We start from the raw sequence: 25,310 nt of genomic DNA, 5'->3' as shown, positions 1-25,310 counted from the left end.
GGCAACGTCGAGAGAAACACAACCCCTGCCACTGGATGAACGGCACGTCAAGGTTGCATCTCTTACTTTCGCAAAGCCGGGAGGCCGACCAATTTGGTTATCCGCACCGAGGCGTGGCGAAGAAAAGAAAGCTTGCTTTCGTACAGGGGCCGCACCTACGTCGTCGAGCCTAAAATGGGTGTGGTCTGTTCTCACTCTCGCCACAGTAGGTCTCCGAGGGATGGTGGATTTTGAGTTGTTTTCTCTTGCACAGCATATTATTTTATTTCTTATTTTTGAACTGCCCCAAAATTGTTCCTTTCTTCTAGGTCGGCTTCTAGTTCAATCAGGAAGGTGGTTCGAAGTGGGCCTCGTAAGCGATCCAAAAGATCTCACTTGCAGCGGGAGGCGGAGACAGGAGGCAAATGTAAAAAAGAGAATACGAAAATTAAGACGAAACAAAGACCATTTCCACCGGTTGGGTACCTCGAAGCCTCGTATTTGTAGCGCCGTACAGAGCACTCCTTACGAATACGCAAGATTTCCGGACATATCGTCCTCGCCGCGTTGTATTTACTTGTTATGTCCTGGAAATGTTACAACCCAAATGTCATCCAGTTTGACAGACCATGACCCATGAAATGGCCGTCAGTAGGTGTATCTTGGTAAGACGACAAATGAAGATTTGGGAGGGGGGGGGGTCAGAGCAACGGACAAAGCGCCTGCCAAGTCAGCAAAGGTAAACGTTTTCTTTTTTTTTTTTTTTTTTTTCTTTACTCCTCCCTGTTCGCCACTCTAATTGCCAAGCGCTTTTTTTGTCAAACAAAAGACAAAAAGACACCAAAGACACCAGATGACACCAGTGCATGCCAAGGCGGCTACCACGGTAAAACGACAGCCGTTGCTTTGTCGGGGCAATCAATACTTGGCACGCAACGTACCCTGGCCGGAAAAAGCTTGTAATTAAGGTCCCCTTGCCCACAGGCTAATTGACGCAATTGACACAGGCTCACAGACGGATTTTCAGGAGACGCTCTCCGAGTTTCGTCCAGCGAGTGTGTAGTGACCATCGCAGCAGCAATTCTTCAACCCAGACGTCCATCCCACGCAATTAATATAAATACATTGCATTTGCCTCGTTTGGTTCGTTCATGGTCGACGTGTCGCCGTCGTCATCTACATCTTTTATTGCTTACCATCTTTACTCTGCGCTACAATAAACAAATGCCAGTGGCTGGTGCCGGATCGTGAACTTGGGTGCAGTCTTGTCGTAGTCTTCGTAGTTCTCGTAGTCCTCGTAGCCTTCACAGTTCCCGTAGCTCTTTCGGTGTCCGTTCCTGTAGTCCTCAGCACATCTGTCGTCGTTCCTGGTACGGCAGCGAATCTCGACGATGGTGAACCATCCGGTTACCGGCTTGCTGGCGGCGACCGTGGCGACGATCGCTGCGACGATACCTGCGACGGATGCAACGACCAGCACCCAGCTCCAGCTGCCACGACTGCTGGGATCCTATCCGGTCGGCACCGTCAATCTCGAGGTGACAGACCACACGCGAACAGCTCCGTCGACTGCGACGAACGCATCCACCAACAGCACGGAGCCCCGCCGGCTCATGGTGTCCGTTTTCTACCCGACCACGAACGCCACCGCCAAAAACGGAAACGCGAGCAAGAGCAGCAACAACAGTACGTACCAAAGAGCCCCGTACTTTGCGTCGGCCACGTCCGCGGCCGCCTTTGACACGTACCTGGGGAATGCCACCACACTCTTGACCAACCTCGCCACGTGGGCGTACGCGGATGCCCCTCGTGCGGCTGCCAATGCGTCTGTGCTCCTCTTTAGCCATGGGCTCGGGTCCTCTCGTCTTCTGCATGCCGCCTTTCTAGCCGACCTGGCCAGCCGCGGGTGGATCGTCGTCGCGCCCGACCACCCTTACGATGCATGGTACACAGAGTATCCCGACGGGTCGGTGGCGCGCATGCCCGACGCGGCCCTCGACGACTTTCCCAACGAGCTCCCCGGGCTCGTCGACACGCGGGTCAAGGATGTCACGTTCTTGGCGGGCCTCTTACAAAGTGGGAGCCTCTGGCGTGGTCTATCGACGTCCTCCACCGTCGACATTGGCATCCTCGGCCACTCCCTGGGCGGCAACACCGCCGCCCAGACTGTCGCCCGGTCCTCGTCGTCGTCGTCGTCGTTCCCCTGCGGCGCCAATTTCGACGGCGGCATCTTTGGGCCCGTCGCCACCACGGGCCTGGACCGGCCCTTCCTCCAGATCGGCGCCGCCAACCACAACCAGACCACCGACGCCACCTTTTCGCACTTTTGGTCGGTCCTCCACGGATTTCGCCGCGAGCTCACCGTCAACAGCACCGTCCACCAGTCGTTTATGGACCTGCCGGTGCTCCGGGACGTCCTAGGTGACGAGTTTCCCGTGGATCTGCGGAACCAGTCGGGCACGGCACCGGGGGCCCGCTTGCTGCAAATTGAGACGACCTTGGTCGACGCCTTCTTCCGTTTCTGCCTGACAAAGACGGCGTCGTCTGACGACTTCGACCGGGTCGCTAAGAGCCTAGCACCGGACATTTGGGCCCGCGAATTCTGGTGACGCCGTAGTGTGTGTTGTAGTATGTTGAATTTAGATTAAACTATAAACCAAGCCATCCATTCACTTTTTTTTCTATTGGTTCTACTTCTAGATGCATCCGCCCAGGGTTATACTGCAGTATCAAACTCGTCAATGACGCTCCGGGGCTTGACAAAGGTGCCTAGCGGCTCGTACTTGAGGTGGCCGAAGCCAAAGGCCTCCGGGCCGCCAATGGACACGGCGCGTTCGCTGTGCGTCCAGCGGTCGCTGGCGGCGATGCCGAGGACGGTGACAAACAGGCCGTAGCGGTACTCGGGCGTGCCAATGGCCTCGCCGTTCTGGTCGTCGATGACGGCAATCAGGTCGGGCACGAGGGCCACCACGTCCTCCTGTTTCTCCGTCGCGGCGTCCGCGCCCTCTCGGACGCGAAGCACAGCAATGTTTTCGTTCTTAAAGGGAATCTTGACGCGACCGACGAAGCTGCCGCTTGCGGTTTCCACGCCGTCCTCGCCTCCATCCTCGCTTCCACCCTCAATGACGCACTCGCCGTACACGTGGCCCATGCGCAGGGTCCGCTCCACGCCGACAATCTTGCCGCGCCACAGCACCTTGGCCGCCTGCGCGCCGCCGCAGGCGTCGATGATGGCGTCGGCGACGCGGTCGAGGTTGCTGGTGCGGCGCGCGCGGTCGATGGCGCGGCCGATGCGCCAGGACTGCGAGATGGTGTGCGCGACGGCCCAGCGGCGCGTCTCGTGGCCGCGCACGGGCGCCTCGGCGCAGCCGGCGTGCGAGCCCATCTGGCTGACGGCGGCCCGCGTGATGCGCTCGACGTGCGCGTCGGACACGGCGCGGCGCACGACGAGCGTGTTGCCGTTGCCGTCGCACATGGCCATGGGCGCAAAGACGGGCGCGCGCTCGTTGAAGACGACGGGGGTCGTCTGCCACTTGGTCGGGTAGGCGCGGCCCATCCAGTCGCCGTCGACGGCCGGCAGGTCCATGTTGGTGCTGGCGCCCACGACCATGCTCTGGAGGCCGTTGCCGCCGCCAATCTCAATGGAGATGATGTGCGTCGGCGCCACGGCGCACACCCGCGCGAGCTCGCGCTGCGCCTCGAGCATCTCGTCGCCCGGCAGCTTCTCGATGCCCACCGTCGGCGATCCCATGGACCCGCCCGTGCCGACCTGCGCGTCGTCGGCCAGGTCGTCGGGGCTGACGACGCGCACCATGGCGCCCTTGCGCAGCATCTCGCGCAGCCGCACCATGTGCGAGTACGGCGAGCCGCCGCCGCCGGTGCCGAGCACGTAGCACCCCGACGCGATCCAGTTGACGTCCGTCTCGGAGACGTACCAGACGCGGCCCCGCACGATGGGGCGGTAGACGTCGATGTCGAGGTCGCTGGACGGCGCTGGCTTGGTCGCCGTCTCCGAGGACGGGGCGTCCGACGCGGCGGCGCTAGCGTCCTTTGCCGTCTTTTCGTATTGCTCCATGTCCTGCTCCGCGCCCTCTTCGGCGTCGACGACGGCGTCCTTGGACGGCTGGTCCATGTCGGTGCGGCTGTAGTCGAAGTCGCCGGCCGCGCGGACCACGAAGCGAGACTTGTTCTGGACGTACTGTGAAGGGTTGGAAAAGGATTAGAAGAAGGGTCCCATGTCATCATACTTTGGTATGCGGCTGCGTCGACCTACCTGCAGCGGCAGAGTGTCCATCTCCGCAATTTTGACGGTGGCAGGATCAGCACCGGCCGCGACCGTCTGGGCAATGGCCTCCTCGGAGATCTGTCGCAGCAGCGCTGCCGTCGTCGTGCCCTCGGTGGACTTGACCGTGTCGACAACGGCACTGACACGCGCCATGGCCGCGCCAATGGCGTTGGCCACGCCCGACCAGCGCGGCTTCAAGACACGGCTGGCGCCTTGCAGGGCGTCCGGCGCTATGACGGCACCGCCGCCGACGAGAAGGACGGGCACGTCCTGGGGCGACGTCTTCATGTTGTCAATGACGCGCTCAATCTTCTTCTTGACGACCTGCTGGAACGCGGCGAGCTCGTCGGCGGTGAGACGGCCCTGCACCAGATCCGCATTGCCAATCTGGACGTTGGCTGGGTCGGCCATGACGGTGCAGTCGGTCGTCGTCAGAACATCACCGCCAAAGACGACGGCCTCGCTGGTCAGCTTGTAGCCGACGCTGTCGGGACCGACGGTGAGGCTGGGCGAGTCACCCGCATTGCCATTCCTCCGCACAATGGACCCGCCGCCCATGCCGATGCTCTTGATGTCCGGGCACGAAAAGTTCATGCGCACGCCGGCCAGCTCGCTGTACGCGGCCTGCTGCCGCGGGAACCCGCTCGCCAGCAGCAGACCCACGTCGGTCGTCGTGCCGCCAATGTCGACCACCATGACCGCCTCCGCCTTCAGGTCGGCCGCGCCGTCCACCAAAAAGGCCGCGCCGCGCATGCTGTTGGTGGGACCGCTCGAGAACGTGCGGATGGGCAGCTTGGCGGCCATGGCGCCCGACAGCACGGTGCCGTCGTTTTGCGTGATGAAGACGGGGCACTGCAGCCCCAGGCGCTGCACGGGCTCGTGGAAGGCGCGGATGGTCCTGCGCGCAAAGGCCAGGATGGCCGCGTTCAGAATGGCCGCGTTCTCGCGCTCCACAAAGCCCAGGCTGGCCACGTCCTTGGAGAGCACCACGTCGTGGCCGGGCAGGACGCGCCGCACAATCGCGGCCGCGCGCTCTTCCTGCCGCTCGACCGTGTCAATGGGGCTGAACGTGCCGCTGACGACGATGCTCTTGACCTCCTTGTGTTTGTCTTTGATTTCGACGCACGCCGCCTCGATCGCCGCCGCATCAATGTCGGCAATCAGCGACCCGTCGACCTCCAGCCCGCCCGGCAGGATCGCGTAGTGCTTGAGCACGAGCGCGCGCATGTCCGCGGGCCAGTCCACACACGGCGGCGTGTGGTGCGAAAAGGGCCCGCACAGCCGCAGCACGGCCACCGGCGACAGCCGCCGCGCGTCGCGCTCCACCACGGCATTCACAAAGTGCGTCGTGCCAATGGTCACGCTGGCCACGTCCGCGGCCGGGATGTGCGCCGACGTCAGCATCTCCGTAATGGCATGGCCGATGCCCACGCTGGGATTCGTCGTGGTCGCCGCCTTGTGCCACGCCACGATGCCCTTGTCTGGGTCGCCCGCCCGCGCCGGGTCGAGGACGACGCCGTCCGTGTTGGTGCCGCCGACATCCACGCCGATGCGCAGCCGCCGTCTCTCGGTGGAGCCCATTATGTAGTTGGGTACGTGTGCGTGTCGCTTTTTGTGGCTGTGTGAGGTGTCGTTTGGAAGTCTGTACGGATCGGGCTGGGAGAATTCAAAAGACATCAGAGGATGTTGTTTCTTTTCTACATATTTGCACAGCACATACTTGCATCTTTACACTCCCTCTGTAAGCACGTAACGGAGCTTCCCCGCATGCCTCGTACTCTCCCGTCAAAGCTTTGGTTCGGACGTAAAGCTGTCCGCTTGAGCCGACACAGAAATTGAGGAACGTGTAGAGCGAGATAAGCTCCTCGATTAACCGACGCTACTAAAGGTTGGCCGACGGCAACTGCCTGCAATTTGCCCAATACGGAAGGGAACCAACCTTGTCAATACCACGTTATTTTCTTGTCATCTGCATCTCTCCTCACGTCCCCTCAGGACGTGCATCCGTGCCAACGATAAGCACGGCAGTGTCGCTAGATGCCATGCGATTCTGTGTTCTGATCATCTGCCACCAGTTACCAAGCGCTGGGCCGGCCACTGCCGATAGACCACGCCTCAATGGGCAAACGAGTTTTATTCACTCATCATTTGTTGGAAGAAGCGGTACTTTATTCTCCATTGTGCACCCTGTTTTCATATTCTGTCTTGTTTTTTTTCGTTTATGCTTTCCTTTGCTTCAACTTTGCCTTTGTCCACGTCATCATGAACTCCAACCTGCGGCAACGGGCCAATGTGCTCTTGGAAAAAGCGAGGCTGCGCGGCAACGAAGAAGAACATGAACAGACCGACCACTGGAGCAACCGCGACCTCATTCCCTTGCCGCCGAAGCGCCGTGTATGGGGTAAGACCATGTGGCAGCGCCCAATGTGTGATGTCTTTATTATTCGCCAGTGATCAACTGCTGACCTGCCAGGGTGGTTCAACTTCTTTGGCTACTGGGCCATTTCGTCGCTCAACATCTCCACGTGGCAGTCGCCCAACACGTACCTCGCCCAGGGCCTCTCGGTGCGCCAGTCCATGGCCGTCATTGTCGTTGGCCGCCTCATGATCACGCTCTTCTCGTCGCTCGTCGCCTGGTGCGGCCTGCAGTGGCACATTGGCTTCACCATCCAGAACCGCGTCTCGTGGGGCCTGCGCGGCAGCTACATCCCGCTGCTGCAGCGCGTCCTCCTCAACTTCATCTGGTCCGCCGTGCAGTGCTGGAACGGCGGCCGCCTCGTCGCCATCTGCCTGACGGCCATCTGGCCGTCCTTTGCCGCGATGCACAACTTCCTGCCCGCCAGCATGTCGCACATCACCACGGCCTACCAGTTTGTCGGCTTCATCCTGTTCTGGGTCCTGTCGACCCCGTTTCTGCTGATCCCGCCCGAAAAGTTCAAGCTCCCCTTCCAGGTCGTCTCCATCTACTGCGGCGTCGCCATGCTCGCCATGATGATCTGGGCCCTCGCCGAGGCCGAGGGCGTCGGCCCGCTGTGGCACACCGGCGAGGCCGTGCCCGCTACGTCGCGGTTTAATGTGTCGTGGATCATCATGGCCGGCATCAACCAAATGGTCGGCACCGTCGCGGCCGGCATCACCAACGGCTCCGACTTCTCGCGCTATGCCCGCGGGTGGCGACACTACATTGGCGGCAGCACCTTGTCGGCGTTTCTGGTCGGCACCGTTGTCTCGTTTGTCGGCCTTGTCACCACCAGCGCCGCCCAGTCCATCTACGGCGAGGTCTACTGGAACCCGCCCGATCTGCTGATGGTCATGATGGACAGTGGCCGCGGCTCCAGCAAGGCCCGCGCCGGCGTGTTTTTCCTGTCTTTCGGCTTCTGCCTGACGGCCATGTTTGAAAACATCTGCGGCAACGCCGTGGCCGGCGGCATCGACCTCGCCGGCATCCTCCCCCGCTACATCAACATCCGCCGCGGCGCCTTTTTGACCTTTTTGGCCATCTGGGTCGTCCAGCCCTGGCAGCTCGTCAACAAGGCCACGACCTTTATCAACGTCTTGTCGTCCTTTTCCGTCTTCTTGGCGCCCCTAATCGGCATCATGACGACCGACTTCTATCTCGTGCGCCGCCGAAAGATCCGTCTCTCCCACCTCTATCGGCCCCATGACTCCATCTACTGGTTCGCTGGCGGATTCAACTGGCGCGCCTTTCCGGCCTGGCTGGGCGGCTGGGCGCCCACCGTCGGCGGGTTGGCCTATGCTGCCCGGGGCGCAACAGACGGACCAAAGGCCCTGTACGAGCTGTACTACATGGCCTTCCTGCTCGGCTTCGCCATCAGCGCCGTCATTTTCTTCGCGCTCAATACCATCTTCCCGCCCGAGGGACTGGGCGAGTTTGACGACGTGGATGTCTACGGTACTTTCACGGAGAAAGCGGCGGCAAAGCTCGGTGTCGTTACGAACGCATCCTTCGTCGAGGCTGTCTCGGACGGGGACAAGAACGACATTCCGGACCACGGACCCGAGAAGCAGGACGGTGAAATGCAGACCGTTACTGCACTGTAATTGGGCGAAAAGGCATATCCAGGAGAGCAAGGGTACATGATGTAGTAGTCATGACAGTTTTACATTTCTTTGAAGTTTCAAGGCATACCGTTTTGCATCCTTGGCCCACCTTTATCATGATAAACTATAGGATCATACACATGACACGCCGTTTCTGTAAAAATAGGGTGAACACAAACCGCTGCGTTTCGTTCTCACAACAAATACGGTCGCTATCTCCAAGTGAAACAGTCCGACCCTCGTCATCGTCAGTCGCCGTCAAGATAAGATGGGCCGATGCAAAGCGCCCGTATCCTCTGCCACTCCGTATCTATGGCCGTATTAATACATTGACATCTATGGCCAGTATCCACCGTCGATGTCTGACAGACAGCTGCATCGCCGGCCACCACCTGTGTGTTAGGGGCTCCGAACCTTCAATATTCAAACGGTTGCTTGTTAGTGTTATCTTTCCCCGCTTTCCACCACTCTTCACACATAATTATATCGGCCAACGGAGCCCGCCCTTCAGTGCGCGACCGTCTTGGCGGCTTTCCATCGGTTTCCGTGTCTCTCCGCACGTGCAACTAGCACCTGCCCGAGATCGCTCAACTCCGCACCTTCCTTATAATGAACTTCGCACCTTCCTTCCCCGACATTATTCGGCCAACTTCTACTTCCTGCCCACTCTCACTATCTCCAAACAACGCATCGATACAATCTATTCCCTGTCTATCTCCATCCTCCCCCCCCTGTTCGCTCTCACTCCCTGGCACATCCCCCACCCCCTCGCGATGCCGCCTCATCGGCGCAAGTTTCGCATCCAGTCCAAGTTTGGCGAACCTCGACAATGGAGAAGCCGCAAGAGCCGCCCTTGCGATGCCTGCCGGAAAAGAAAGACCGCCTGTGTCATTGACATACAACCTCCCTGTTCGTCGGCCCTGTTTGCACGTCCTGGCCTTTCCCTCGTTCCCCACGTTCCCCACGTGTACCGAGACTAACCGTGTCGTGCGTCGTCGGTTGAATTTGTCCCAGGTCGCTATTGCGAGCGGAAGGGCATCGACTGCCAAGCGACGGATAGCGGCGGCAGCCCCGCGCCAGGTTCTCCAGGACGTTTTAGCAGCCGAAGCACGCCAGGCGATCTGGGGAATGCAGACACACAGGCCTCATCATCTCCACGAGCCACCTCTGGTCCGCTGGCCACACCACGGGGCCGGGCGCCGTCTCCTACGTCCGACCAAGACCCAGGACTGAATCTGGATGGAGTCGACGTAGGTCCGACGGGAGCCTCGCCAGTCCCGCTGACGCTGATGCAGCCGCCTCCTCCCGTACCGAATCAGGTTGCATTCCCACTGCCATCGCCCATCTCGGTTCTTGTCGATGCCGCAGTCAACCGTGCATCTGAGGGGAATGCGCCAAGACGTGCTGCTGCAGCCACCAATAGTGTCTCACCCTTGCTGGTGGAACCACAAGCGCACACAGAGACAGGGCCTATTGCAGTCAGCTTTGCAGCAGCTGCTGCTCTGCAGAGTCCCACGCCCTCCGTCCCTGCCCAGCGCCACAACAGCCCCGGTCGGTTTCCGGCGAGGAACGCGGACAAGACCGCCATCTACACGCTCGACGACAACGACAATGTCACGGCACATTCCATGGGGCTGGCCGGCGAGCAAGATACGGAGCTGTTGTCGTCGTTCCGGGCAGCCATTATGAACGAGGCTGACAGTATAGACAGCGAAATTCTCCAGATCTATGCAGGGGGCGTCACTGATTCGATCGGCGGTGGAGACGGAACTGCGGGGGAGAGGTGTCACCATCCACCGGTGCATTTCAATATGATCCGCGATGAGTTCATGCCGCTAGACAATGCCGTCAAGGTGGCCTCGTCGCACCGCATCGAGGCAGCCGTCCAGGGATGTGCGGATCACCTCGTGCGTCTCTATTTTAAGCACGTGCACCCCGTGTACCCAGTGCTGTCAAAATCACGCTTCTTGCAAACCTACGCGGATGACAAGCGGGCGTTGCCGGCATCGCTGCGGGGCGCCGTCTACGGCATTGCATCCAACTTTTGGCATCACGACCGTGTCCCCGATGAGAACCGGGCCGTAGTACCGACGACAGCTGCAACTGCAACTGCAAGCACTGAAACAGCCGCAACAACCACAACAGCTGCTTCGTCACCATACTGCACAGTCACCTCCCCTGCTATGACAGTGATATCCCGACCCGATCAGCACGAGCTCTTTGAGCAGGCCCTCGCCTCGCTGCAGCGCGAACTGCATGGGCCCAATCTGTGGACCCTGCAGGCCTGCCTGCTCCTGATCCACGAGAACTCCGCCGAGAACGCCACCATCGAGACCCCCCGCGTCTGGATGCTGGCCGCCCAGGCGACGGCATGTGCCCAGATGCTCGGCCTGCACCGCGACCCCATGGCCTGGCAGCTGGCGGCCTGGGAGAAGCATTTGCGGCGCCGGCTGTGGTGGGCCACATTTGCCGCCGACGTTTGGTCGTCCGTCTGCCACGGGAACCCGCCTCACATTTATGAGGGCTCGTTTACGACGCCACCTCTCAGGATGGAGGACGTCGCGCAAGGCGAGGAAGTGCCACAACCACTGCGCCACATGGTCGACGACGACTGTGCGGTGTCAGATACAGCTGTCTGCGCACGTTTCGTCAACATGGTTGTCGTCAGCCGCATTGTGCACCAGCTTCTCATGTCGTCCTTCTCCGACGTGGCCTATGTGGAGTCCATGAAGGACCCCGTGACCCGAGAGGCGTCCCTTATGCAGATTCGCCAGCAGCTGCAGGACTGGTCAATGCTTTTGCCGCGATGCATCAGCATGGAGACCATCCCCACGGCCGGCGTGCATCACAATAATGGTATGACATTTTCTGTCTGAAGTCACCGACTACACCGAGATACATTTGTTCTGACCATCTGCCAACTGGTAGCACCCCTACACCTCTCCTACTATGCCGCCGTCGCACTCAACTTTCGCGCTCTCATGAGCCCCGTCACAAAGGCCGCCAAGCACGATCCGCAGTCGAGTCTGCGACGTCACTTTGGTTCAGCGATCAAGGAATTCGGTTTCTTTATCGATTTCATGCACGGTATCTCGCCAGGGTGTCTGAATGAGTTTTGGGGCCTTCGTACGTGTTTGCTGTTTTTTTTTTTTCTACTTTCTTTTTTGAGTTCATATTCTTCCCGCACCATGCTCACAACCTTTCGTATCGTTTGCATCGTTACTAACGAATTTTTCAGATTCCCGGTCACAACTCATCCTCTGTGGCAACTTTCTTATCTACCTCTTCTTGCTGGCCCCCGGCCCCAACCAGGTCCAGGATACGTTCGCACTGCTCGGCACATTCCACGACTCTCTCCAACGTTTGAGTGCCGTGGCCGACCAATTCGCAATCGGTGTGCTGCGGCCTGTGGCTTTGCGTATCGACTCCTTCTTTACCCAGGCTGCACAGCTCATGCGCACCAATGGCCAGTCCCCTTCTAGCTAGTATTGCGAATCCGAAGGGGAATTCCAAGCTCTGGGCTATCTCCGAACCTCGGTGCCACCCACCAACTACTGTTTTATCAGTTCGTTTTACCTATCGCGATCGGCCAACTCCTAGTGCAGCCGCCTTCATCCAGGATCAACCTTTCTACACCAACTTTCGCAGGCCCCCTCATAAATCTCCGCACATCAATTTCCCCTCTTTCTTAGTGCATGCAAGACCGATCAAGGCGGGCGGTTTATCGCCTGTAGAAACACACGTCAATGTGCAGATGCCGGTCTCATCCAAGAAATACGGCATCTTACTCACCACACAACGCTCACGGCTTCCATCCATATAAGTCGAGATAGGAATTGGACCTCTCGGTTCAGCTTCTCTGATCTCAAAGCAAGCCCTTATCGGCACAGCTACTAGTTTTTCTACAAACGGCACCACGTCTCTGCAGTACCCACCACCAAGCAACCACATAGCTACACGGTTTCATCCAATTATCAGCCATGAGTCTCGACCCACCCGCCAGTAGCATCCCCGTGATCGACTTTGCGCCGTTTTACAGCGGCCGGGCCGAGGACACCGCCGCCGTTGGCAAGGCTGTCTACGAGGCCTTCCGCGACGTCGGCTTCGCCTATATTTCCAACCACTGCATTCCAGAGGAGGCGGTTAAGGAGGCTTTTGAATGGGTAGGTCGCGCCCGCCGTGCTTCCTGACCACGTTTGTTGTCGCGCTTGTTGACCCTGTAGAATGCCAAATTCTTTGACCTCCCTCAAACCGTCAAGGAAAAGGCGCCTCACCCGCCCGAGGGATGGTGGCACCGCGGTTACAGCGGCATCGGCCGTGAAAAGGTGGTCCAGATGGTCTACGACGAGGCAAGCATCGGCGATCTGCGCAAGGTGCCCGACTTCAAGGAATCGTTTGAGATTGGCCGCGACTACAACGCCACGCGGGTGCGCAACATCTGGCTGCCCGAAGACGACCTGCCCGGCTTCCGCGCCTTCTTTGTCAAGTTCTTTGAGCTGGGCTACCAGATGGAGCTCGACTTGCTGCGGGCCATTGCCATTGGCATGGGGCTCGACGAGAAGTTCTTCTGGCAGTACCACACCAACAAGGACAACCAGATCCGCCTCCTGCACTACCCCGCCGTGGAGGAGTCGCTGCTGCGCGACGGCAAGATCGAGCGCATCGCCAGCCACACCGACTTTGGCACGCTCACGATGCTCTTCCAGGACAGCGTCGGCGGTCTTGAGGTCGAGGACATCTACGAGAAGGGCAAGTTCAACGCGGCGCCGTACATCCCGGGCACCATTGTCGTCAACATTGGCGATTTCCTGCAGCGCTGGAGCAACGACCAGCTCAAGTCGACGCTGCACCGCGTGCGTGCGCCGCCGCTGGTGGACAATCAGGAGGCAGCAACTCCGGACAACGGCGCCACGAAGCAGCGGTTGACTCGGCCGCGCCGGTCCATCCCCTACTTTGTGACGGCCGACCACGAAAAGGTCATTGACTGCCTTCCAGGCTGCTTCGGTCCAGATAACCCGAAAAAGTACGAGCCCATCAACAGCGGCGAATACATTACCAGACGGCTCAACGCAACATATTGAGGGGAGAGGTGAAGGACTACGTGCCACGTGTACTGCATATTTATGGCCCAAATTGCAACAGCTAGAACTAATATTCTTGTTTTGTTAGCCCTGTATAAGGTTTACTCTCCGTCTAAAATGCGTTTTATTTTGTCTTTTTGCTTCTTCAATCATACACCTCTGTCCCCATGAGTCACTCCATCCCCTCTGGTCGGAACTTGACATAGACCAATGTATCCATCACGATGCCGTTCTTTTCCATGCTTTGCCGCTGCCGCACTTCGAATGCAAAGCCGGCCTTTTCCAGCACCCGCGCACTGGCATCGTTGCCATCAAACACGTGGGCCTCGAGCCGCAGCAGCAGGGGGAACGTCGCAAACGCCCACCCGCAAAAGGCGGCCACGGCGTCCGTCGCGATGCCGCAGCCCCAGTACGCCTCGCCGAGCCAGTACCCGAGCTCCATGGTGCGGTGCTGGATGTCCTCGCGCAGCTTGAGCCCGATGCCGCCCATCACGGTGCCACTGGCATGCTCGCCGTCGTCACCGTCGTCGCCGTCGGCCGTGCAGATGGCCAGGTCGCGCACCGGTGCCCAGCGGGTGGCGACGGCGATCCAGACCTCGGCGCTGTGGCGCGTGTACGGATGGGGGAACGTGTTGCGCATCCACTGGGCCACGCGAGGGCTGTTGGCCGCGCGCACGAGCGCGTCGATGTCGCTCGTCTTGTAGGGTCGAAGGACGCAGCTGCCCAGCGTCAGGTAAGGATCCGCGGGTGGCATAGCCGGTGGACTCGGTTTGTTGAGACGTCGGTTAAGTGTGTCTGTTGGGCCGATCAATGTGTGCGGTGTGACTGCGTTGAACGTTGGATTTGCACCACTTCTTGCGGGACTACGGGGCATGCGGGTACGTTAGCCGCTAGGTGTTAAACCAGTGTTGCGTCTGCAGTTTCTTGTATCGGTCGGCTGCATAGTATGTGGGACATAACAGGAGCGATAGTTAAGTCTCAAGAAGAATAAGACGTATATAAATTGAAGAATATTGACTTGCTTTTTGTCTTTTTTTTGGGGGGGGGAAGTACTATTTTTGAAAATTAAGAAGAAAAGGTGCAACATAAATTTTGGCAATACAAGTTTTAAAAATGATTTGACTTTCATTTGCAAACGTTGTGAGATAAGTACAGTTGTAGGAAGTAGGAGACGCTCGAAATGAAATAGTCGGTGCTGCAAGAACTGCCATCACAAACTTGCCTACACCTCCAGCTTCGGCTGGTCGGCCTTCTCGGCGACGCTGCCATCGACAGGCGACGACTGGCCGTCCACAAATTCCATCTCGTCGACAAAGGGCATGTCCACGCCGAGGCCGGGCATCGGGAAGAGGTACGACAGAGCACAGAACAGAACAAAGCTTATGGACAGGCCGACAATGAAAGTGAGGTTGTAGAGGCGCGTCCAGTTGGTCCACTTGGGGTCGGTGTAGCCATTGACCGTGGCGGCCAGGCCGGCTGATTCGTCAGTACGGTTTTTAAGAAGAAAAGAACGCAGCAGCAACACAATGGTACGTGACTCACGCAAAAGTGGCCAGACACCACAGAAAAAGGCGGCAAAAGCGCGCCAGTTAAAACCGGCAACGAACCAGTAGCTGGAGCTGGAGTTGCCCATGTACAGCTCGTTGAGACGAAGCTTGCGCTTGCGGATAACGAGGTAGTCGGCGAGGAGGATGCCACTGCGGAGGGTTAGCGGCAGTACGGCACACCAAAGGGAAGAGACCTCCCAACAGAGAAATAGCAGGGGAACGTACGTTGCGGGGGCCATAAAGACGCCGAACCCGCTGAGGACAGACACAAACTTGGTGGCGGTGCTGATGAGCTGCCAGGGCTGCGTGGCAATGCCGACGATGGCCATGACGTAGCTGCCACGGATGATGTTGATGTACTTGGGGCTCAAGCCGGCCATGTCCATACCCGTCGACACGGAGTTGAGCACCACGGAGATCTAGCAATGGTGTTAGGACATATACGAAAGGGCCGTTGCCAATAGGCTCCCACGTACCGACATCTGCGACGCGACGCAGCCGAGACTGGCAAAGAAGACGCCCGCCCGCGCGCGCGGGCTCGAGTGGTACAACTCCTGGATGTCGGCCAGCAGGTAAATGGGGTTCCAGACCAGGTCGCCGCCCAGAATGTCGTGGGCCGCGCTCGTCACAATGATGCCAATGGTGGCCGTCACGGCAATGGTCACGGGCGATGCGATCATCTGCGAGACGGTGGGCGCGTAGCGGCGGTTGGCATAGCGCGTCCAGTCGGACTGGCCGAGTGTGCCGGCGCCCCAGGAGCCCAGAATGGCCGTGATGCCAAACATAAAGGCCCAGCCCTTGTTCTCGGCGGTTCCAGGCTTGTGGAAGAGGGATCCGGCGCCGCTAGCATGGGAGGTGCTCCTGCATGTGGTTAGTTATGACTCGGTGTGTTCAGTTTATGCTATTTTTTTACTTTAATTTATTGTGCCGGGCTTTCTTACCATGCCAGACAACCGATGCACGTGCCGAGGAAGAGAACAAAGCAGAAGAAGAAGGGAATCTGCAGGCGCTCGGGCTTGATCAGGATCGCCGGAACAAAGGCAGCCATCCAAATGACGAGTCCGATGAAATCATTCGTGGCCAAGTGCGAGCTCGCCGAGAAGGAGTTTTTCATATGCGCGAAGCCTGGGCTTGTTAGATTCTGTTTCTGTGGCGCCGAACGTCCGTCGATGGTCGGAACACAGAAACACACCTGGAATAATGGCTCCGATCATAACACGCGTGGCTTGTCCGCCCCAATACGCCTGCATACCGAACCACATGCACGAAACAAAGATGCGAATAATGACGGGGACTGGCCGAGGTGTTAGCGACTGATGTTCTGCACGCGTCACGGCAGTGGCGGAACACGGACAGTAGGCACCGCGCATGCCCCAGGCAGAGCGGCTCGAGACGGTAAAGCCGATATGATGGACCTCGCCCAGCCACCCGCAGGCAACGGCGAGGACACCCGTCAGGACACCGCCGATGATCTGGGAGGACGGTTAGCACAATGCGCGAGCATAGGATTCTCTGGTCGTCACGCAAGAAGACGCACCACGACTCCAATCGCCTGCTGTGGACTCAGGCCGTAGGCCAGAAGGGTGCTGCCGACGGACCAGGCCGAGATGCAGGAGCCGGAGACGGTCCAGTAGCCTGGGCGGCGAGTGTCAGTAGTCCGGCGGTCGTATCGATTTGCCTGTCACCACGAGGCGGAGCACAAGACAACGCACCAAAATAGGACCAGACGCCAAAGGTGCGGCGTGCGGGCGGAATTGGGATGAGGTCTCGGTTGCACCATGTCGTGTTTTCATAGTGCGAGTCATCGTGCTTTGGCCTTTGAGACCGAACGGTGTCAGTGAACTTGGCTTCAACAATGAAACGACAGATGGAGCATGGAGTAGAGGCACGAGATGTCGAGTCGATTTCTGTGGGGTGGGCCGGACCGACCACTTACACTTCAATGCTCTTCTTAAAGTCGACCCAGTTGAACCCCATTATATTCACTGCAGGGTATGTCGTGTGCCGTAGACGTGGCGAGTGCAAAACAAAAAGTGTAAAGGTGCGTTTGTCATGCGCCGACGGGAGAATCTGACAAGCGGAAAGAAGAGGAACTGAAAGATGCACAACAAAACCTGATCTCGACGGCGGAGATGTCAAGGCACGGAGCCCTTTAAGTCTGAGGGAGTCATGACAACCCGCATCGCTGGATCGAGGGGGGGATGCAGGCAATTGGCAACCGGAAGCGATACAACGGTCCGTTTGTGGGACGGAGAGTTGGCAGCAGCGGCGTCTCGTGTCGTACTCCGTATGTGATAACTTGTTCCCCTCCTTATCGGCACAACTCCAAGGTGCCCTGTCCCCTGTCTGCGGAGGTGGGTTCGCCCACACGGACTCGGTAGATGAGATTGGCATTTTCCACGCGAGCTGGCAGTTGGCCGATCGTCTTGCGCTGGTCGCGTGCGTCTGTGTCCATTGTGTTGTTGGCCGATCTCGTCCCTCGACCTCCACATATCGGCCAATTACATCGGCCAACATCACACGATTTCGTAGCGTGACGTCAGGTGTATTAATTGCATTGTTTATCATTCCTTTATTTCACTCGTATTTCTTCACTGCCGTGTCGTTTGTTCCTATTCGGGCACCATGCTGATACGCACCGGCTTACTCTCACACACTCACTCTAGACCCTTTGACCATGGTGCAAAACACCTCCCGGACATTCACCCTCAACGACGGCCGGTCCATCCCGGCTGTCGGCCTCGGCACGTGGCAGTCCAAGCCCAACGAGGTCCGCGACGCCGTCAAGTTTGCCCTCCAGCATGGCTACCGGCACGTCGACACGGCCCTCAACTATGGCAACGAACAGGAGGTCGGCGAGGGCATCCGCCGGTCGGGTGTCGCCCGCGAGCAGATCTGGGTGACGACCAAGCTGGACAATCCCTGGCACCATCGGGTGGCCGAGGGCTTCGAGAAGTCGCTGAGCGATCTCGACGTTGGCTATATCGACCTTTTTTTGATGCATTTCCCCTGCTCGACAGACCCCGACGATGCCACCAAGCATCTCCCCGACTGGGACTATATCAAGACGTGGTGCGTCCGTACAAACTGTAAAGGCAGCATCTGCACGCATCAACATCCCAGCTAATTCAGTGGGCCCCGGTGGACAGGAAAGAAATGCAGAAGCTGGTGGACGCGGGCAAGGTCAAGTCCATTGGCGTATCCAACTTCCAGATTCGCCATCTCGAGAAGCTGCTGGGAGATCCGAGCTGCAAGATCGTGCCAGCCGTGAACCAGATTGAGGTATGTGTCTCTCGTGACGGTATAACGAACCAGACGGGACCCAAGCTAACAAGGCAATGGCAGCTTCATCCGTGCAACCCTTCGTATGTACCATCGACTTCCCGTCTTTCCATGCCTGATTCGACACCACGCTAACAATCCCGCCCCAGACCAAAACTGCTCGACTTTTGCAAAGCAAAGGGCATCCACTGCACCGCCTACTCGTGTCTCGGCGGCACGGCCGGATCGCCCATCAACAACTCGGGCCCGCTCATGGACGAACCGGCCATTGTCGAGATTGCCGCGGCCAAGGGCAAGACACCCCAACAAATCGTCCTCATGTGGGGCCTGCAGCGCGGCACTAGCATCATCCCCAAGAGCGTCACGCCGGCCCGCATCGAGCAGAACTTTGCGCTCGACGGCTGGTCGCTGGCACAGGCGGACATGGACCGCATCAGCGCCGTCAAGGGCCGCTTCAAGGTGGTGCAGGACGCTTGGATGCCGATCCGTGTGTTCTTTGGCGACGACGAGTAGGCAATGTGTATGGGCGACGTGGTCGCAACAAAACCGTTATTCATAGTATGTACATGAAAAGAAAGCAAATAAAACGACAATTTAGCGTCATCTACGTGACCGAGGTCGAGAGGTATTTCCACACTCCTCATTATATACTGTACAGTATTATAAGGTCCCCAAGGTCGTGAAACGGAGTTTATTGATTCGGCCAGCTTACGCCGTCTTCCGCCTCACGACGGACATCCGGTCGCTGGGTAGTTGCAGCGACTAGCCACGGCGCCACCCGCAATGGACACGTTGGAAAACGCAATATTCGAGCACGCCCCGTCGCCACACAACACGTAGTAGTCCTGCGCCGAGGCGCTGGAATGTCCCGTCACGTTGTGGAAGAGCACGTTTTCAATCAGCACGCCGTTGGACGGGTTGCCTGTGGGGCCGCCGTTGAGGTAGTCCTGCTGGACGTCGATGCCGTATCTGGATATGTTGCTGACGGCAATGTTGGAGAAGGTAATGTTGGCGACATGGCCGGTGGCGTTGTAGTTTGTCTTGATGCGGCAGGCGTTTTCCGAGTTGGCCACCGACGAGTTGGAAAACTGGTGTGTTTCCGGGGGTCGTGTTAGTATGTAGTTGGAAAGGAAGAAAATCAAAAAAAATCAAAAATCAAAAAAACCCCGAAATACATAGGCCGCACAGAAGAAGGCTCACCACAATGTTAGTCACGTTATTGTTCGACTTGAGGCCGACGGACCCAATCGAGAGGCCATGGCCGCCGCGGCAGACAAGGTCCCTGACCGTCACATTGTTGCCGCTTGTCACAGCCACACAGTCGTCCTGGTTGTCGACGACAATGCGCTGGAGCAGAACATTGACCGACGAGCTGAGGTCGAAGCCGTCCGAGTTGTGCGCGGCGGCCCGACCACCACTCCGGTTGTTGGGCGCATCGCCGGCCGAGTTGTCCAGAACGAGGTCCTGCATCACGAGATCCTTGCTGCCGGAAATGGAAAACAGGTGCACCGGCCAGTTCTGGACGTGCAGGTTCTGGACGACCGAGTGGCCCGTGAGCTTGAGGACGATGAAATGGTCGGGCTTGGGCGTGCCGCCGTTGGAGCCCAGGCCGTCCCAGTAGGCCGGGCCGTTGCCGTCAATGACCGCACCCGGGCTGGCTGTAATGGTAACGCCGGTGCCGCGAATCGTGATGGGGCTAAACGACGACGAGTTGGCAAAGCCAAACGTCGTGCGCCCGTCAAACGTGACCGTTGCGCCCGTCTTGAGGCCCGACAGGCGAATCGCTGCGCCGTTGGGCGCGGCAATGTTGGACAGCACAATGTCGGTGCACGACGCCACGGCCGTGGCGATTTGAGCATACTCGGTGCAGAAGCATGGGTTGGTCGAGGCAGTGGGGCTCGATGGTGTCGTGGTGGTGGCCATGCTGGACGCGGCCGATGTGGTGGACACAGTCGACGTCGACGTGGTCGACCCACCTGGGGCCAAGTCGCTCGGGTCGAGGTAGCTCGTGTCCACCCACCACTCGTCCTGGAAGTTGGCGCCGAGAATCGACCGGATCGAGACGGGCGCCGCCAGCTGTTCACTGAAGCTGGCGCGCGGGCTCTCGGCCTGCACCGAGCCAGGGCCGCGGTTGTTGTACTCGGCAAACGTCACATGGTCAGTGTTGGGCGTGCTCGTCGACCACTGCTTCCAGCCGGCCGCGGCGACGATGCTGCCCAGATACGTCTCCTGGAAGACAACGCGCGCAAACGGTCCCCATGGGCGGCCCAGATAGCTGCCACCCGCTGCGACCGAGTCGTTGTTGCCCGATACCGTGGAGCGGCTAATGACGTACCACGACGGGTTCGTGTCACTGCTGCGGCCCGAGGCCGTGATGTAGCCCGCGGCAGTCGTGCGGATGTCCACGCCTTCGAGCCACGCGAGCGCCGTCTGGCCGAAGATAAAATCGACGGCGCCGACAATCAGGCTCTTCGCGTACAGTTGCGTGCCCGTGTTGGCCAGCAGTGTGTCCTGGTAGCCTATGAGCTGGCAGCCGTAGTAGGCCTGGGCCGTCGTGTGCGCCGAGACGGCCAGGTTCTGGCCATTCGAGTGGATGTGGCCGAACGTATTGACCACGTTGAGATTGTACACCTTCGTGTTGGTGTTCCACTGGCGCAAGGTGGCCGTCAGGTCGTCCGAGGTCGTGTTGATGAGCGCGAGGTTGTACGTGACTGTGGCCTGGTTTCTCTCGTAGCCGCGGGCGTCGCGCGTGTAGCCCTGGACCGTCAGGTTGGATGCCAGCAGCGGAATGTACACTTGCTCGACATAGGTGCCCGGGAAAACAAACAGATTCTGCGGCGTCCTGGTTGTCTTGTTCAGCGCATCGACGCCGGCCTGGAACGTCATGTACGATCCCTGGTATGGCTTTGCGCTGTTGTCCACGACCACCGCACCCTCCGCAGGGGTGATTCGCGACCAAGGGGTTGACTTTTCTGGCCACAGTGAACGTGCGTGGACTGGCGAGGCGACCAATGCCGCGGCCAGAGCTAAATAAAGCGAGCCCAGCATTGTTGATATTGTCGTATAAGTGAATTGCAGGTGTTCGTCACAAGCGACAAAAGAAATCTGGCCGTTTTAGTATCGTCCACCTTTTATACTATATGGATAGTATATGGCTTGTGTTCCCGCCCGTCAAGCTCCCCCAAAAGAATGAAATGACACCCCAAAATCTCCAGAGACTCGGTCCTGGGTCCAGGTTATTCCCCAGATTTGATCTTTCCGTCTCAACCTTTGTCTACTTTCGCTTGGGGGATAATATGACAGTGAACACTTTCTGCCGTTCCATCGCTTCCTCTATCCAGAACTAGTAAAAAGACAGGGTAAACAAATGTCCCACCAATAGCGGCGGCAGTTCATATTGCCTGGTCATATTAAATTTACAACGGCGCACACACTGTCTCCGCACGATCCCCTTCTTCTCCACGCAACTCCCCATGTACCTGGCAATCGACGAAACATCATGTTCGTGCGCCAAAATTACAGGTCAAGGTGGATTTACAACAGCACCTAAGAGACACAGGAGAGAGTCGTTACAAGACAGTTTGTCGTGTAATACCTTTGATTCGAGGGTTGTATTAAACCAGTTGGATGACCTCTTGACGTCAAAGTTGAGTGGCAAAGAGGAATATTGTACGAGAGCGTGGCAAGGCTACCCGACGCGGGGAACATGCTAACGAAGAACGGCCAAACTTTTGGGTTTGCCTTGTGTTTATTACATAGTGGCGTCGAGAAGGAATGAATTTTCAGGTTGTTGATTGGCATTGGCAAGCAACCGATATGCGATATGGCTGATGATACAGCAAAAGACAACTGTGCCAGCGATGGCACACAGATCAAACCGGGCAGAGCTATGTTGACTGTAGACCGCAAAGATCGTATCCTGACAACAATCCTGCAAGTGTTGATCTATCAACGACATACGACTATTGCAAGAAAAGAGGTCGTGGGGAGTCAGATTGGTGTTTACCATTGTAGGGGTCTTTCAGGGTCTTGTCAGGACGGCGGTTGGGCCCGCGAAGGTTGGCGGCACTTGCCGGCGGTATGTCGCTACCGATACGCAACCACGGCAGAGATTGGAAAGAGCGAGCATGCAACGCCGGGGGTCATTCAAGCGTATATAGCACTTCCACAGTGGTGAAACTTAACCACAAGAAATTCAAGGGTCGCGCCTCTTCGTAGTTTTACTGCATTTCCTCGTTAATTTCTTGCGATATATATGAAAATCAACAGTATCTCATTATTCACCGTTTCCAAGCACTATTCGAAACCAAATAAGAAGGATATAGCAAGGAGAGTGGACCCAGAAACGACTCGGAGAGCAACCAGTCTGTTTCAGTCCGGCCCGGATGCCGAGGGAAGTCGACTTTGGCAGACGGCGGGAATGGAATGAAGATGCCGATCAATTCGGCCGGAATCTGCGGACGAAGCAAGCATTTTCGTATCAGCAAGCTCCGTATGGTGAAATTAGGTTGGTGTGCTGCAAGGCGCGCCGCAAGCGATGAACCGATGGAAATAACGTAACAACATGGCGCAATCCACTCCGGCCAGTGCGCCATCCAAGCCAGGACAGGCTGTTGTAATCGAATCGCGGCCGATAAAAGAAGACAAGCCGCATGAATAAATAAATAGAGTTCATACGGAAAGAAAGGTTTTGGACAATTACTTCCAGTACTAAGATACCAATATTGCCTTGTTCCCTCCCACCATGACCTGGAAAGTGGCCATCATCGGCGGCGGCCCCGGCGGCCTCGCTGCAGCGATTGCCCTGACGCAGCTCAACGAGAAGCAGTACCGCCAAGGCCTGCCGGCACTCGTCGACTGGACGCTCTACGAAAAGAAGCCGCGCATCAGCGAGACGGGCGGCGGCATCAGCATCCAGCGCCACACGTGGCGGATGCTGGAGCTGCTGGGCGTGGCCGACCGGGTGGACGCGCGCGACGTGTTCCGGGCCGCCGACGGCCGCAATGTCGAGCACCGCAACGCCGTGACGGGTGTCTTGATTGCTCGGCGGTTCCACTCGGACGACACGCCGCCGCACCAGGTCAGCGGACGCATGGTGCGGGCAAAGCTGCAGAAAGCCTTGTTGTCGGCCGTCGACGCATCGCGGGTCAGGACCGACAAGAAGCTGGTGTCGGTGGAGGACGCCAGCGACACGGCGCACACCCCCGCTGTGCGCCTTGCGTTTGCCGACGGCGAGGTGTCCTCGTTTGACCTCGTGATTGGCGCCGACGGCATCCGGTCCGTCGTCCGCTCGTTTTTGTCGCCGCACCACACGCTGCAGTACAACGGCCAGTCGGCGTACCGCACCATCCTGCGCAAGCAGGACGTAGCCGCGATCAGCGGCATCCCCGCCTCGCCCGTCTTTTGGCAGTATGTCGGCGGCAAGTACGTCTTCACGTGCCCGCTGGGCGGGGACGATTTCGAAGTGACGGCGCGCATCCGTCCGGACCTGTCGGACGACGAGGCGGCCCAGCAGACCAGCTGGGGCCAGCCGTACGACATGACCCGGCTGCTGCCGTCGTACGCCGAGTTTGCGCCGCCGCTGCGGCAGATCCTGCGGCTGGCCGCCGACGTGGGCGGCACGCAAGAGTTTGCCATGTTCCACGGCCCGCGGCTGGAGACGGTGGTCAAGCCGGTGGGCACCAAAACCACCGCCGCCCACGGCGGCGGTGTCCTTCTTCTGGGCGACGCATCGCATCCCCTCTCCGGCGCCTTTGGTGCGGGTGCGGGCTTTGCGTTTGAGGACGCGTACACGCTGGCCCGGGCGCTGTCGTGGGCCCACGCAACGGACCGCGCGCTGGTGGACGCGCTGTGGGTCTACGACCACGCGCGCTCGCCGCACTACGCCAACCTGTACAAGGAACTCGACCGCGGCGGCGCCATCGTCAAGGACGTGGCGAGCCAGAAGCTGCCGCTGCACGACGAGATCAGCGAGCGCGTGCGACGGCTCTGGCTGGATGACGGTAAAGGTGGCTCCGGATGGGTGTACTTGTACCACGCGGACGAGGTGGTGGAAGAGGTGATTCAGCAGAGGGAGAAGGAGCTGGCGACAACGACAGAGTCTGCCAAGACGGACGAGACGGACGATGCCGCCCCGGAAACTACAGCAGAGCCTGCCACTGCGACAGAGTCTGCAAAGACAAAAGAGACCAGCGAGGCCAACCCCCAAGCAGCAGCAGAGCCTGTCACAAACGGACAACCGGAGCAGCAGCAGCCTTCATCGGTCAAGGACGTGGTTGTGCCGGTGGTACAGGAGGTGACTGCTGCAGCAGCCTAAACAGGATAGAGAGTAGAGAGCAGATGGGCAACAGAGACAGCGTACATTACGATTCATTACAATTCCTTACGATATTTTCTTATATCGTGACAATGACACAATTCAACGATCATGAGATGTCTGTTAAAACTTTGTGCCTGTTTGCCAAGCTACGAGTCATGCTGATTGTCACGTCTTTGCCGACGTGAATTAGCAGACAACTGTCGCCCCTGCAGTGACATGTCTGGACCGTTCTGTCTGAACCCGGATTCGAGTCGAACAAACGCCACAGGATTTCGCAATGCGGCGAGCAGTGATAGCACCATGGGATGTAGTTTTTAGTTCTGCTTATCAGTATGGCTCGGAGGATATTTCGGTGTCGATTGTTTTTGTTTTGTCGACGGAGTATTTCATTTTAGTTTCTTATCAGATTTGTAACAATTCACAGAATCCACAGCCACTAACGGAACAGGCCTGCAACGCAATCCAATTAGAGGCAATGGCTTCTCTGCTCTCCAGGAACGCCATGGCTTTTTAAATACCGAATTGAGGTAGTAGTACGACATATGTCTACCATTTCGAATTGACACCAAAAACATGGCATCTTCCGTCATCGCGGGTGCATGGCCGTTTGGGATATTGTGGCAGCGATCGGCAGGCAAGGTACAGTGCTCATTGGGTGTCCGGAGCATTAAAATCGGTGCCGCTGGTCGTCTCGCGGGGTTGTCGCGGAGTGCCAACGAGGCTGGCCTTGTCTTGAATGGTGTCATTGGCCTTGG

The 25,310-nt window shown here is 58.3% G+C and overlaps 10 protein-coding genes across 10 annotated transcripts; 6 read left to right on the top strand and 4 right to left on the bottom strand.

Moving 5' to 3' along the window:
* Positions 1 to 1,370: 1,370 nt before the first annotated feature.
* Positions 1,371 to 2,588, top strand: SPBR_02904 (uncharacterized protein; the record flags this gene model as incomplete). Its single annotated transcript, XM_040761207.1, has 1 exon — positions 1,371 to 2,588. The coding sequence occupies one exon, from the start codon at positions 1,371 to 1,373 to the stop codon at positions 2,586 to 2,588; it is 1,218 nt and encodes a 405-aa protein (XP_040620783.1).
* Positions 2,589 to 2,695: 107 nt separating this feature from the next.
* On the bottom strand, positions 2,696 to 5,845 carry SPBR_02270 (Hydantoinase/oxoprolinase; the record flags this gene model as incomplete). The annotated part of the gene is made up of 2 exons (XM_040760573.1): positions 2,696 to 4,177; positions 4,253 to 5,845. The coding sequence occupies 2 exons, from the start codon at positions 5,843 to 5,845 to the stop codon at positions 2,696 to 2,698; spliced, it is 3,075 nt and encodes a 1,024-aa protein (XP_040620782.1).
* A 681-nt stretch (positions 5,846 to 6,526) lies between these two features.
* Positions 6,527 to 8,326, top strand: SPBR_02599 (nucleobase:cation symporter-1, NCS1 family; the record flags this gene model as incomplete). The annotated part of the gene is made up of 2 exons (XM_040760902.1): positions 6,527 to 6,665; positions 6,738 to 8,326. 2 exons carry the CDS (start codon positions 6,527 to 6,529, stop codon positions 8,324 to 8,326), a joined length of 1,728 nt encoding a protein of 575 aa, XP_040620781.1.
* Positions 8,327 to 9,099: 773 nt separating this feature from the next.
* On the top strand, positions 9,100 to 11,812 carry SPBR_02335 (uncharacterized protein; the record flags this gene model as incomplete). The annotated part of the gene is made up of 4 exons (XM_040760638.1): positions 9,100 to 9,235; positions 9,341 to 11,182; positions 11,255 to 11,452; positions 11,565 to 11,812. 4 exons carry the CDS (start codon positions 9,100 to 9,102, stop codon positions 11,810 to 11,812), a joined length of 2,424 nt encoding a protein of 807 aa, XP_040620780.1.
* A 494-nt stretch (positions 11,813 to 12,306) lies between these two features.
* On the top strand, positions 12,307 to 13,407 carry SPBR_02971 (oxidoreductase, 2OG-Fe(II) oxygenase family; the record flags this gene model as incomplete). Its single annotated transcript, XM_040761274.1, has 2 exons — positions 12,307 to 12,489; positions 12,550 to 13,407. The coding sequence occupies 2 exons, from the start codon at positions 12,307 to 12,309 to the stop codon at positions 13,405 to 13,407; spliced, it is 1,041 nt and encodes a 346-aa protein (XP_040620779.1).
* A 172-nt stretch (positions 13,408 to 13,579) lies between these two features.
* Positions 13,580 to 14,161, bottom strand: SPBR_03275 (acetyltransferase; the record flags this gene model as incomplete). The annotated part of the gene is made up of 1 exon (XM_040761578.1): positions 13,580 to 14,161. The coding sequence occupies one exon, from the start codon at positions 14,159 to 14,161 to the stop codon at positions 13,580 to 13,582; it is 582 nt and encodes a 193-aa protein (XP_040620778.1).
* Positions 14,162 to 14,629: 468 nt separating this feature from the next.
* SPBR_02427 (uncharacterized protein) lies at positions 14,630 to 16,931 on the bottom strand (the record flags this gene model as incomplete). Its single annotated transcript, XM_040760730.1, has 10 exons — positions 14,630 to 14,883; positions 14,950 to 15,104; positions 15,180 to 15,373; positions 15,431 to 15,815; positions 15,896 to 16,079; positions 16,147 to 16,248; positions 16,309 to 16,426; positions 16,492 to 16,589; positions 16,667 to 16,770; positions 16,891 to 16,931. 10 exons carry the CDS (start codon positions 16,929 to 16,931, stop codon positions 14,630 to 14,632), a joined length of 1,635 nt encoding a protein of 544 aa, XP_040620777.1.
* Positions 16,932 to 17,631: 700 nt separating this feature from the next.
* SPBR_02961 (glycerol dehydrogenase Gcy1) lies at positions 17,632 to 18,749 on the top strand (the record flags this gene model as incomplete). Its single annotated transcript, XM_040761264.1, has 4 exons — positions 17,632 to 18,026; positions 18,104 to 18,236; positions 18,300 to 18,319; positions 18,386 to 18,749. 4 exons carry the CDS (start codon positions 17,632 to 17,634, stop codon positions 18,747 to 18,749), a joined length of 912 nt encoding a protein of 303 aa, XP_040620776.1.
* Positions 18,750 to 18,961: 212 nt separating this feature from the next.
* SPBR_02420 (uncharacterized protein) lies at positions 18,962 to 21,284 on the bottom strand (the record flags this gene model as incomplete). The annotated part of the gene is made up of 2 exons (XM_040760723.1): positions 18,962 to 19,324; positions 19,437 to 21,284. 2 exons carry the CDS (start codon positions 21,282 to 21,284, stop codon positions 18,962 to 18,964), a joined length of 2,211 nt encoding a protein of 736 aa, XP_040620775.1.
* Positions 21,285 to 22,980: 1,696 nt separating this feature from the next.
* On the top strand, positions 22,981 to 24,552 carry SPBR_02727 (salicylate hydroxylase; the record flags this gene model as incomplete). The annotated part of the gene is made up of 1 exon (XM_040761030.1): positions 22,981 to 24,552. One exon carries the CDS (start codon positions 22,981 to 22,983, stop codon positions 24,550 to 24,552), a length of 1,572 nt encoding a protein of 523 aa, XP_040620774.1.
* Between the last annotated feature and the right edge of the window lie 758 nt (positions 24,553 to 25,310).

Source organism: Sporothrix brasiliensis (genome assembly GCF_000820605.1).
Source record: "Sporothrix brasiliensis 5110 chromosome Unknown Cont17, whole genome shotgun sequence".
In the NCBI taxonomy this organism is placed as follows: domain Eukaryota; kingdom Fungi; phylum Ascomycota; class Sordariomycetes; order Ophiostomatales; family Ophiostomataceae; genus Sporothrix; species Sporothrix brasiliensis.
Note: the sequence above shows the minus strand (reverse complement) of the source record. Positions and strands in the feature narration are given on the sequence as shown.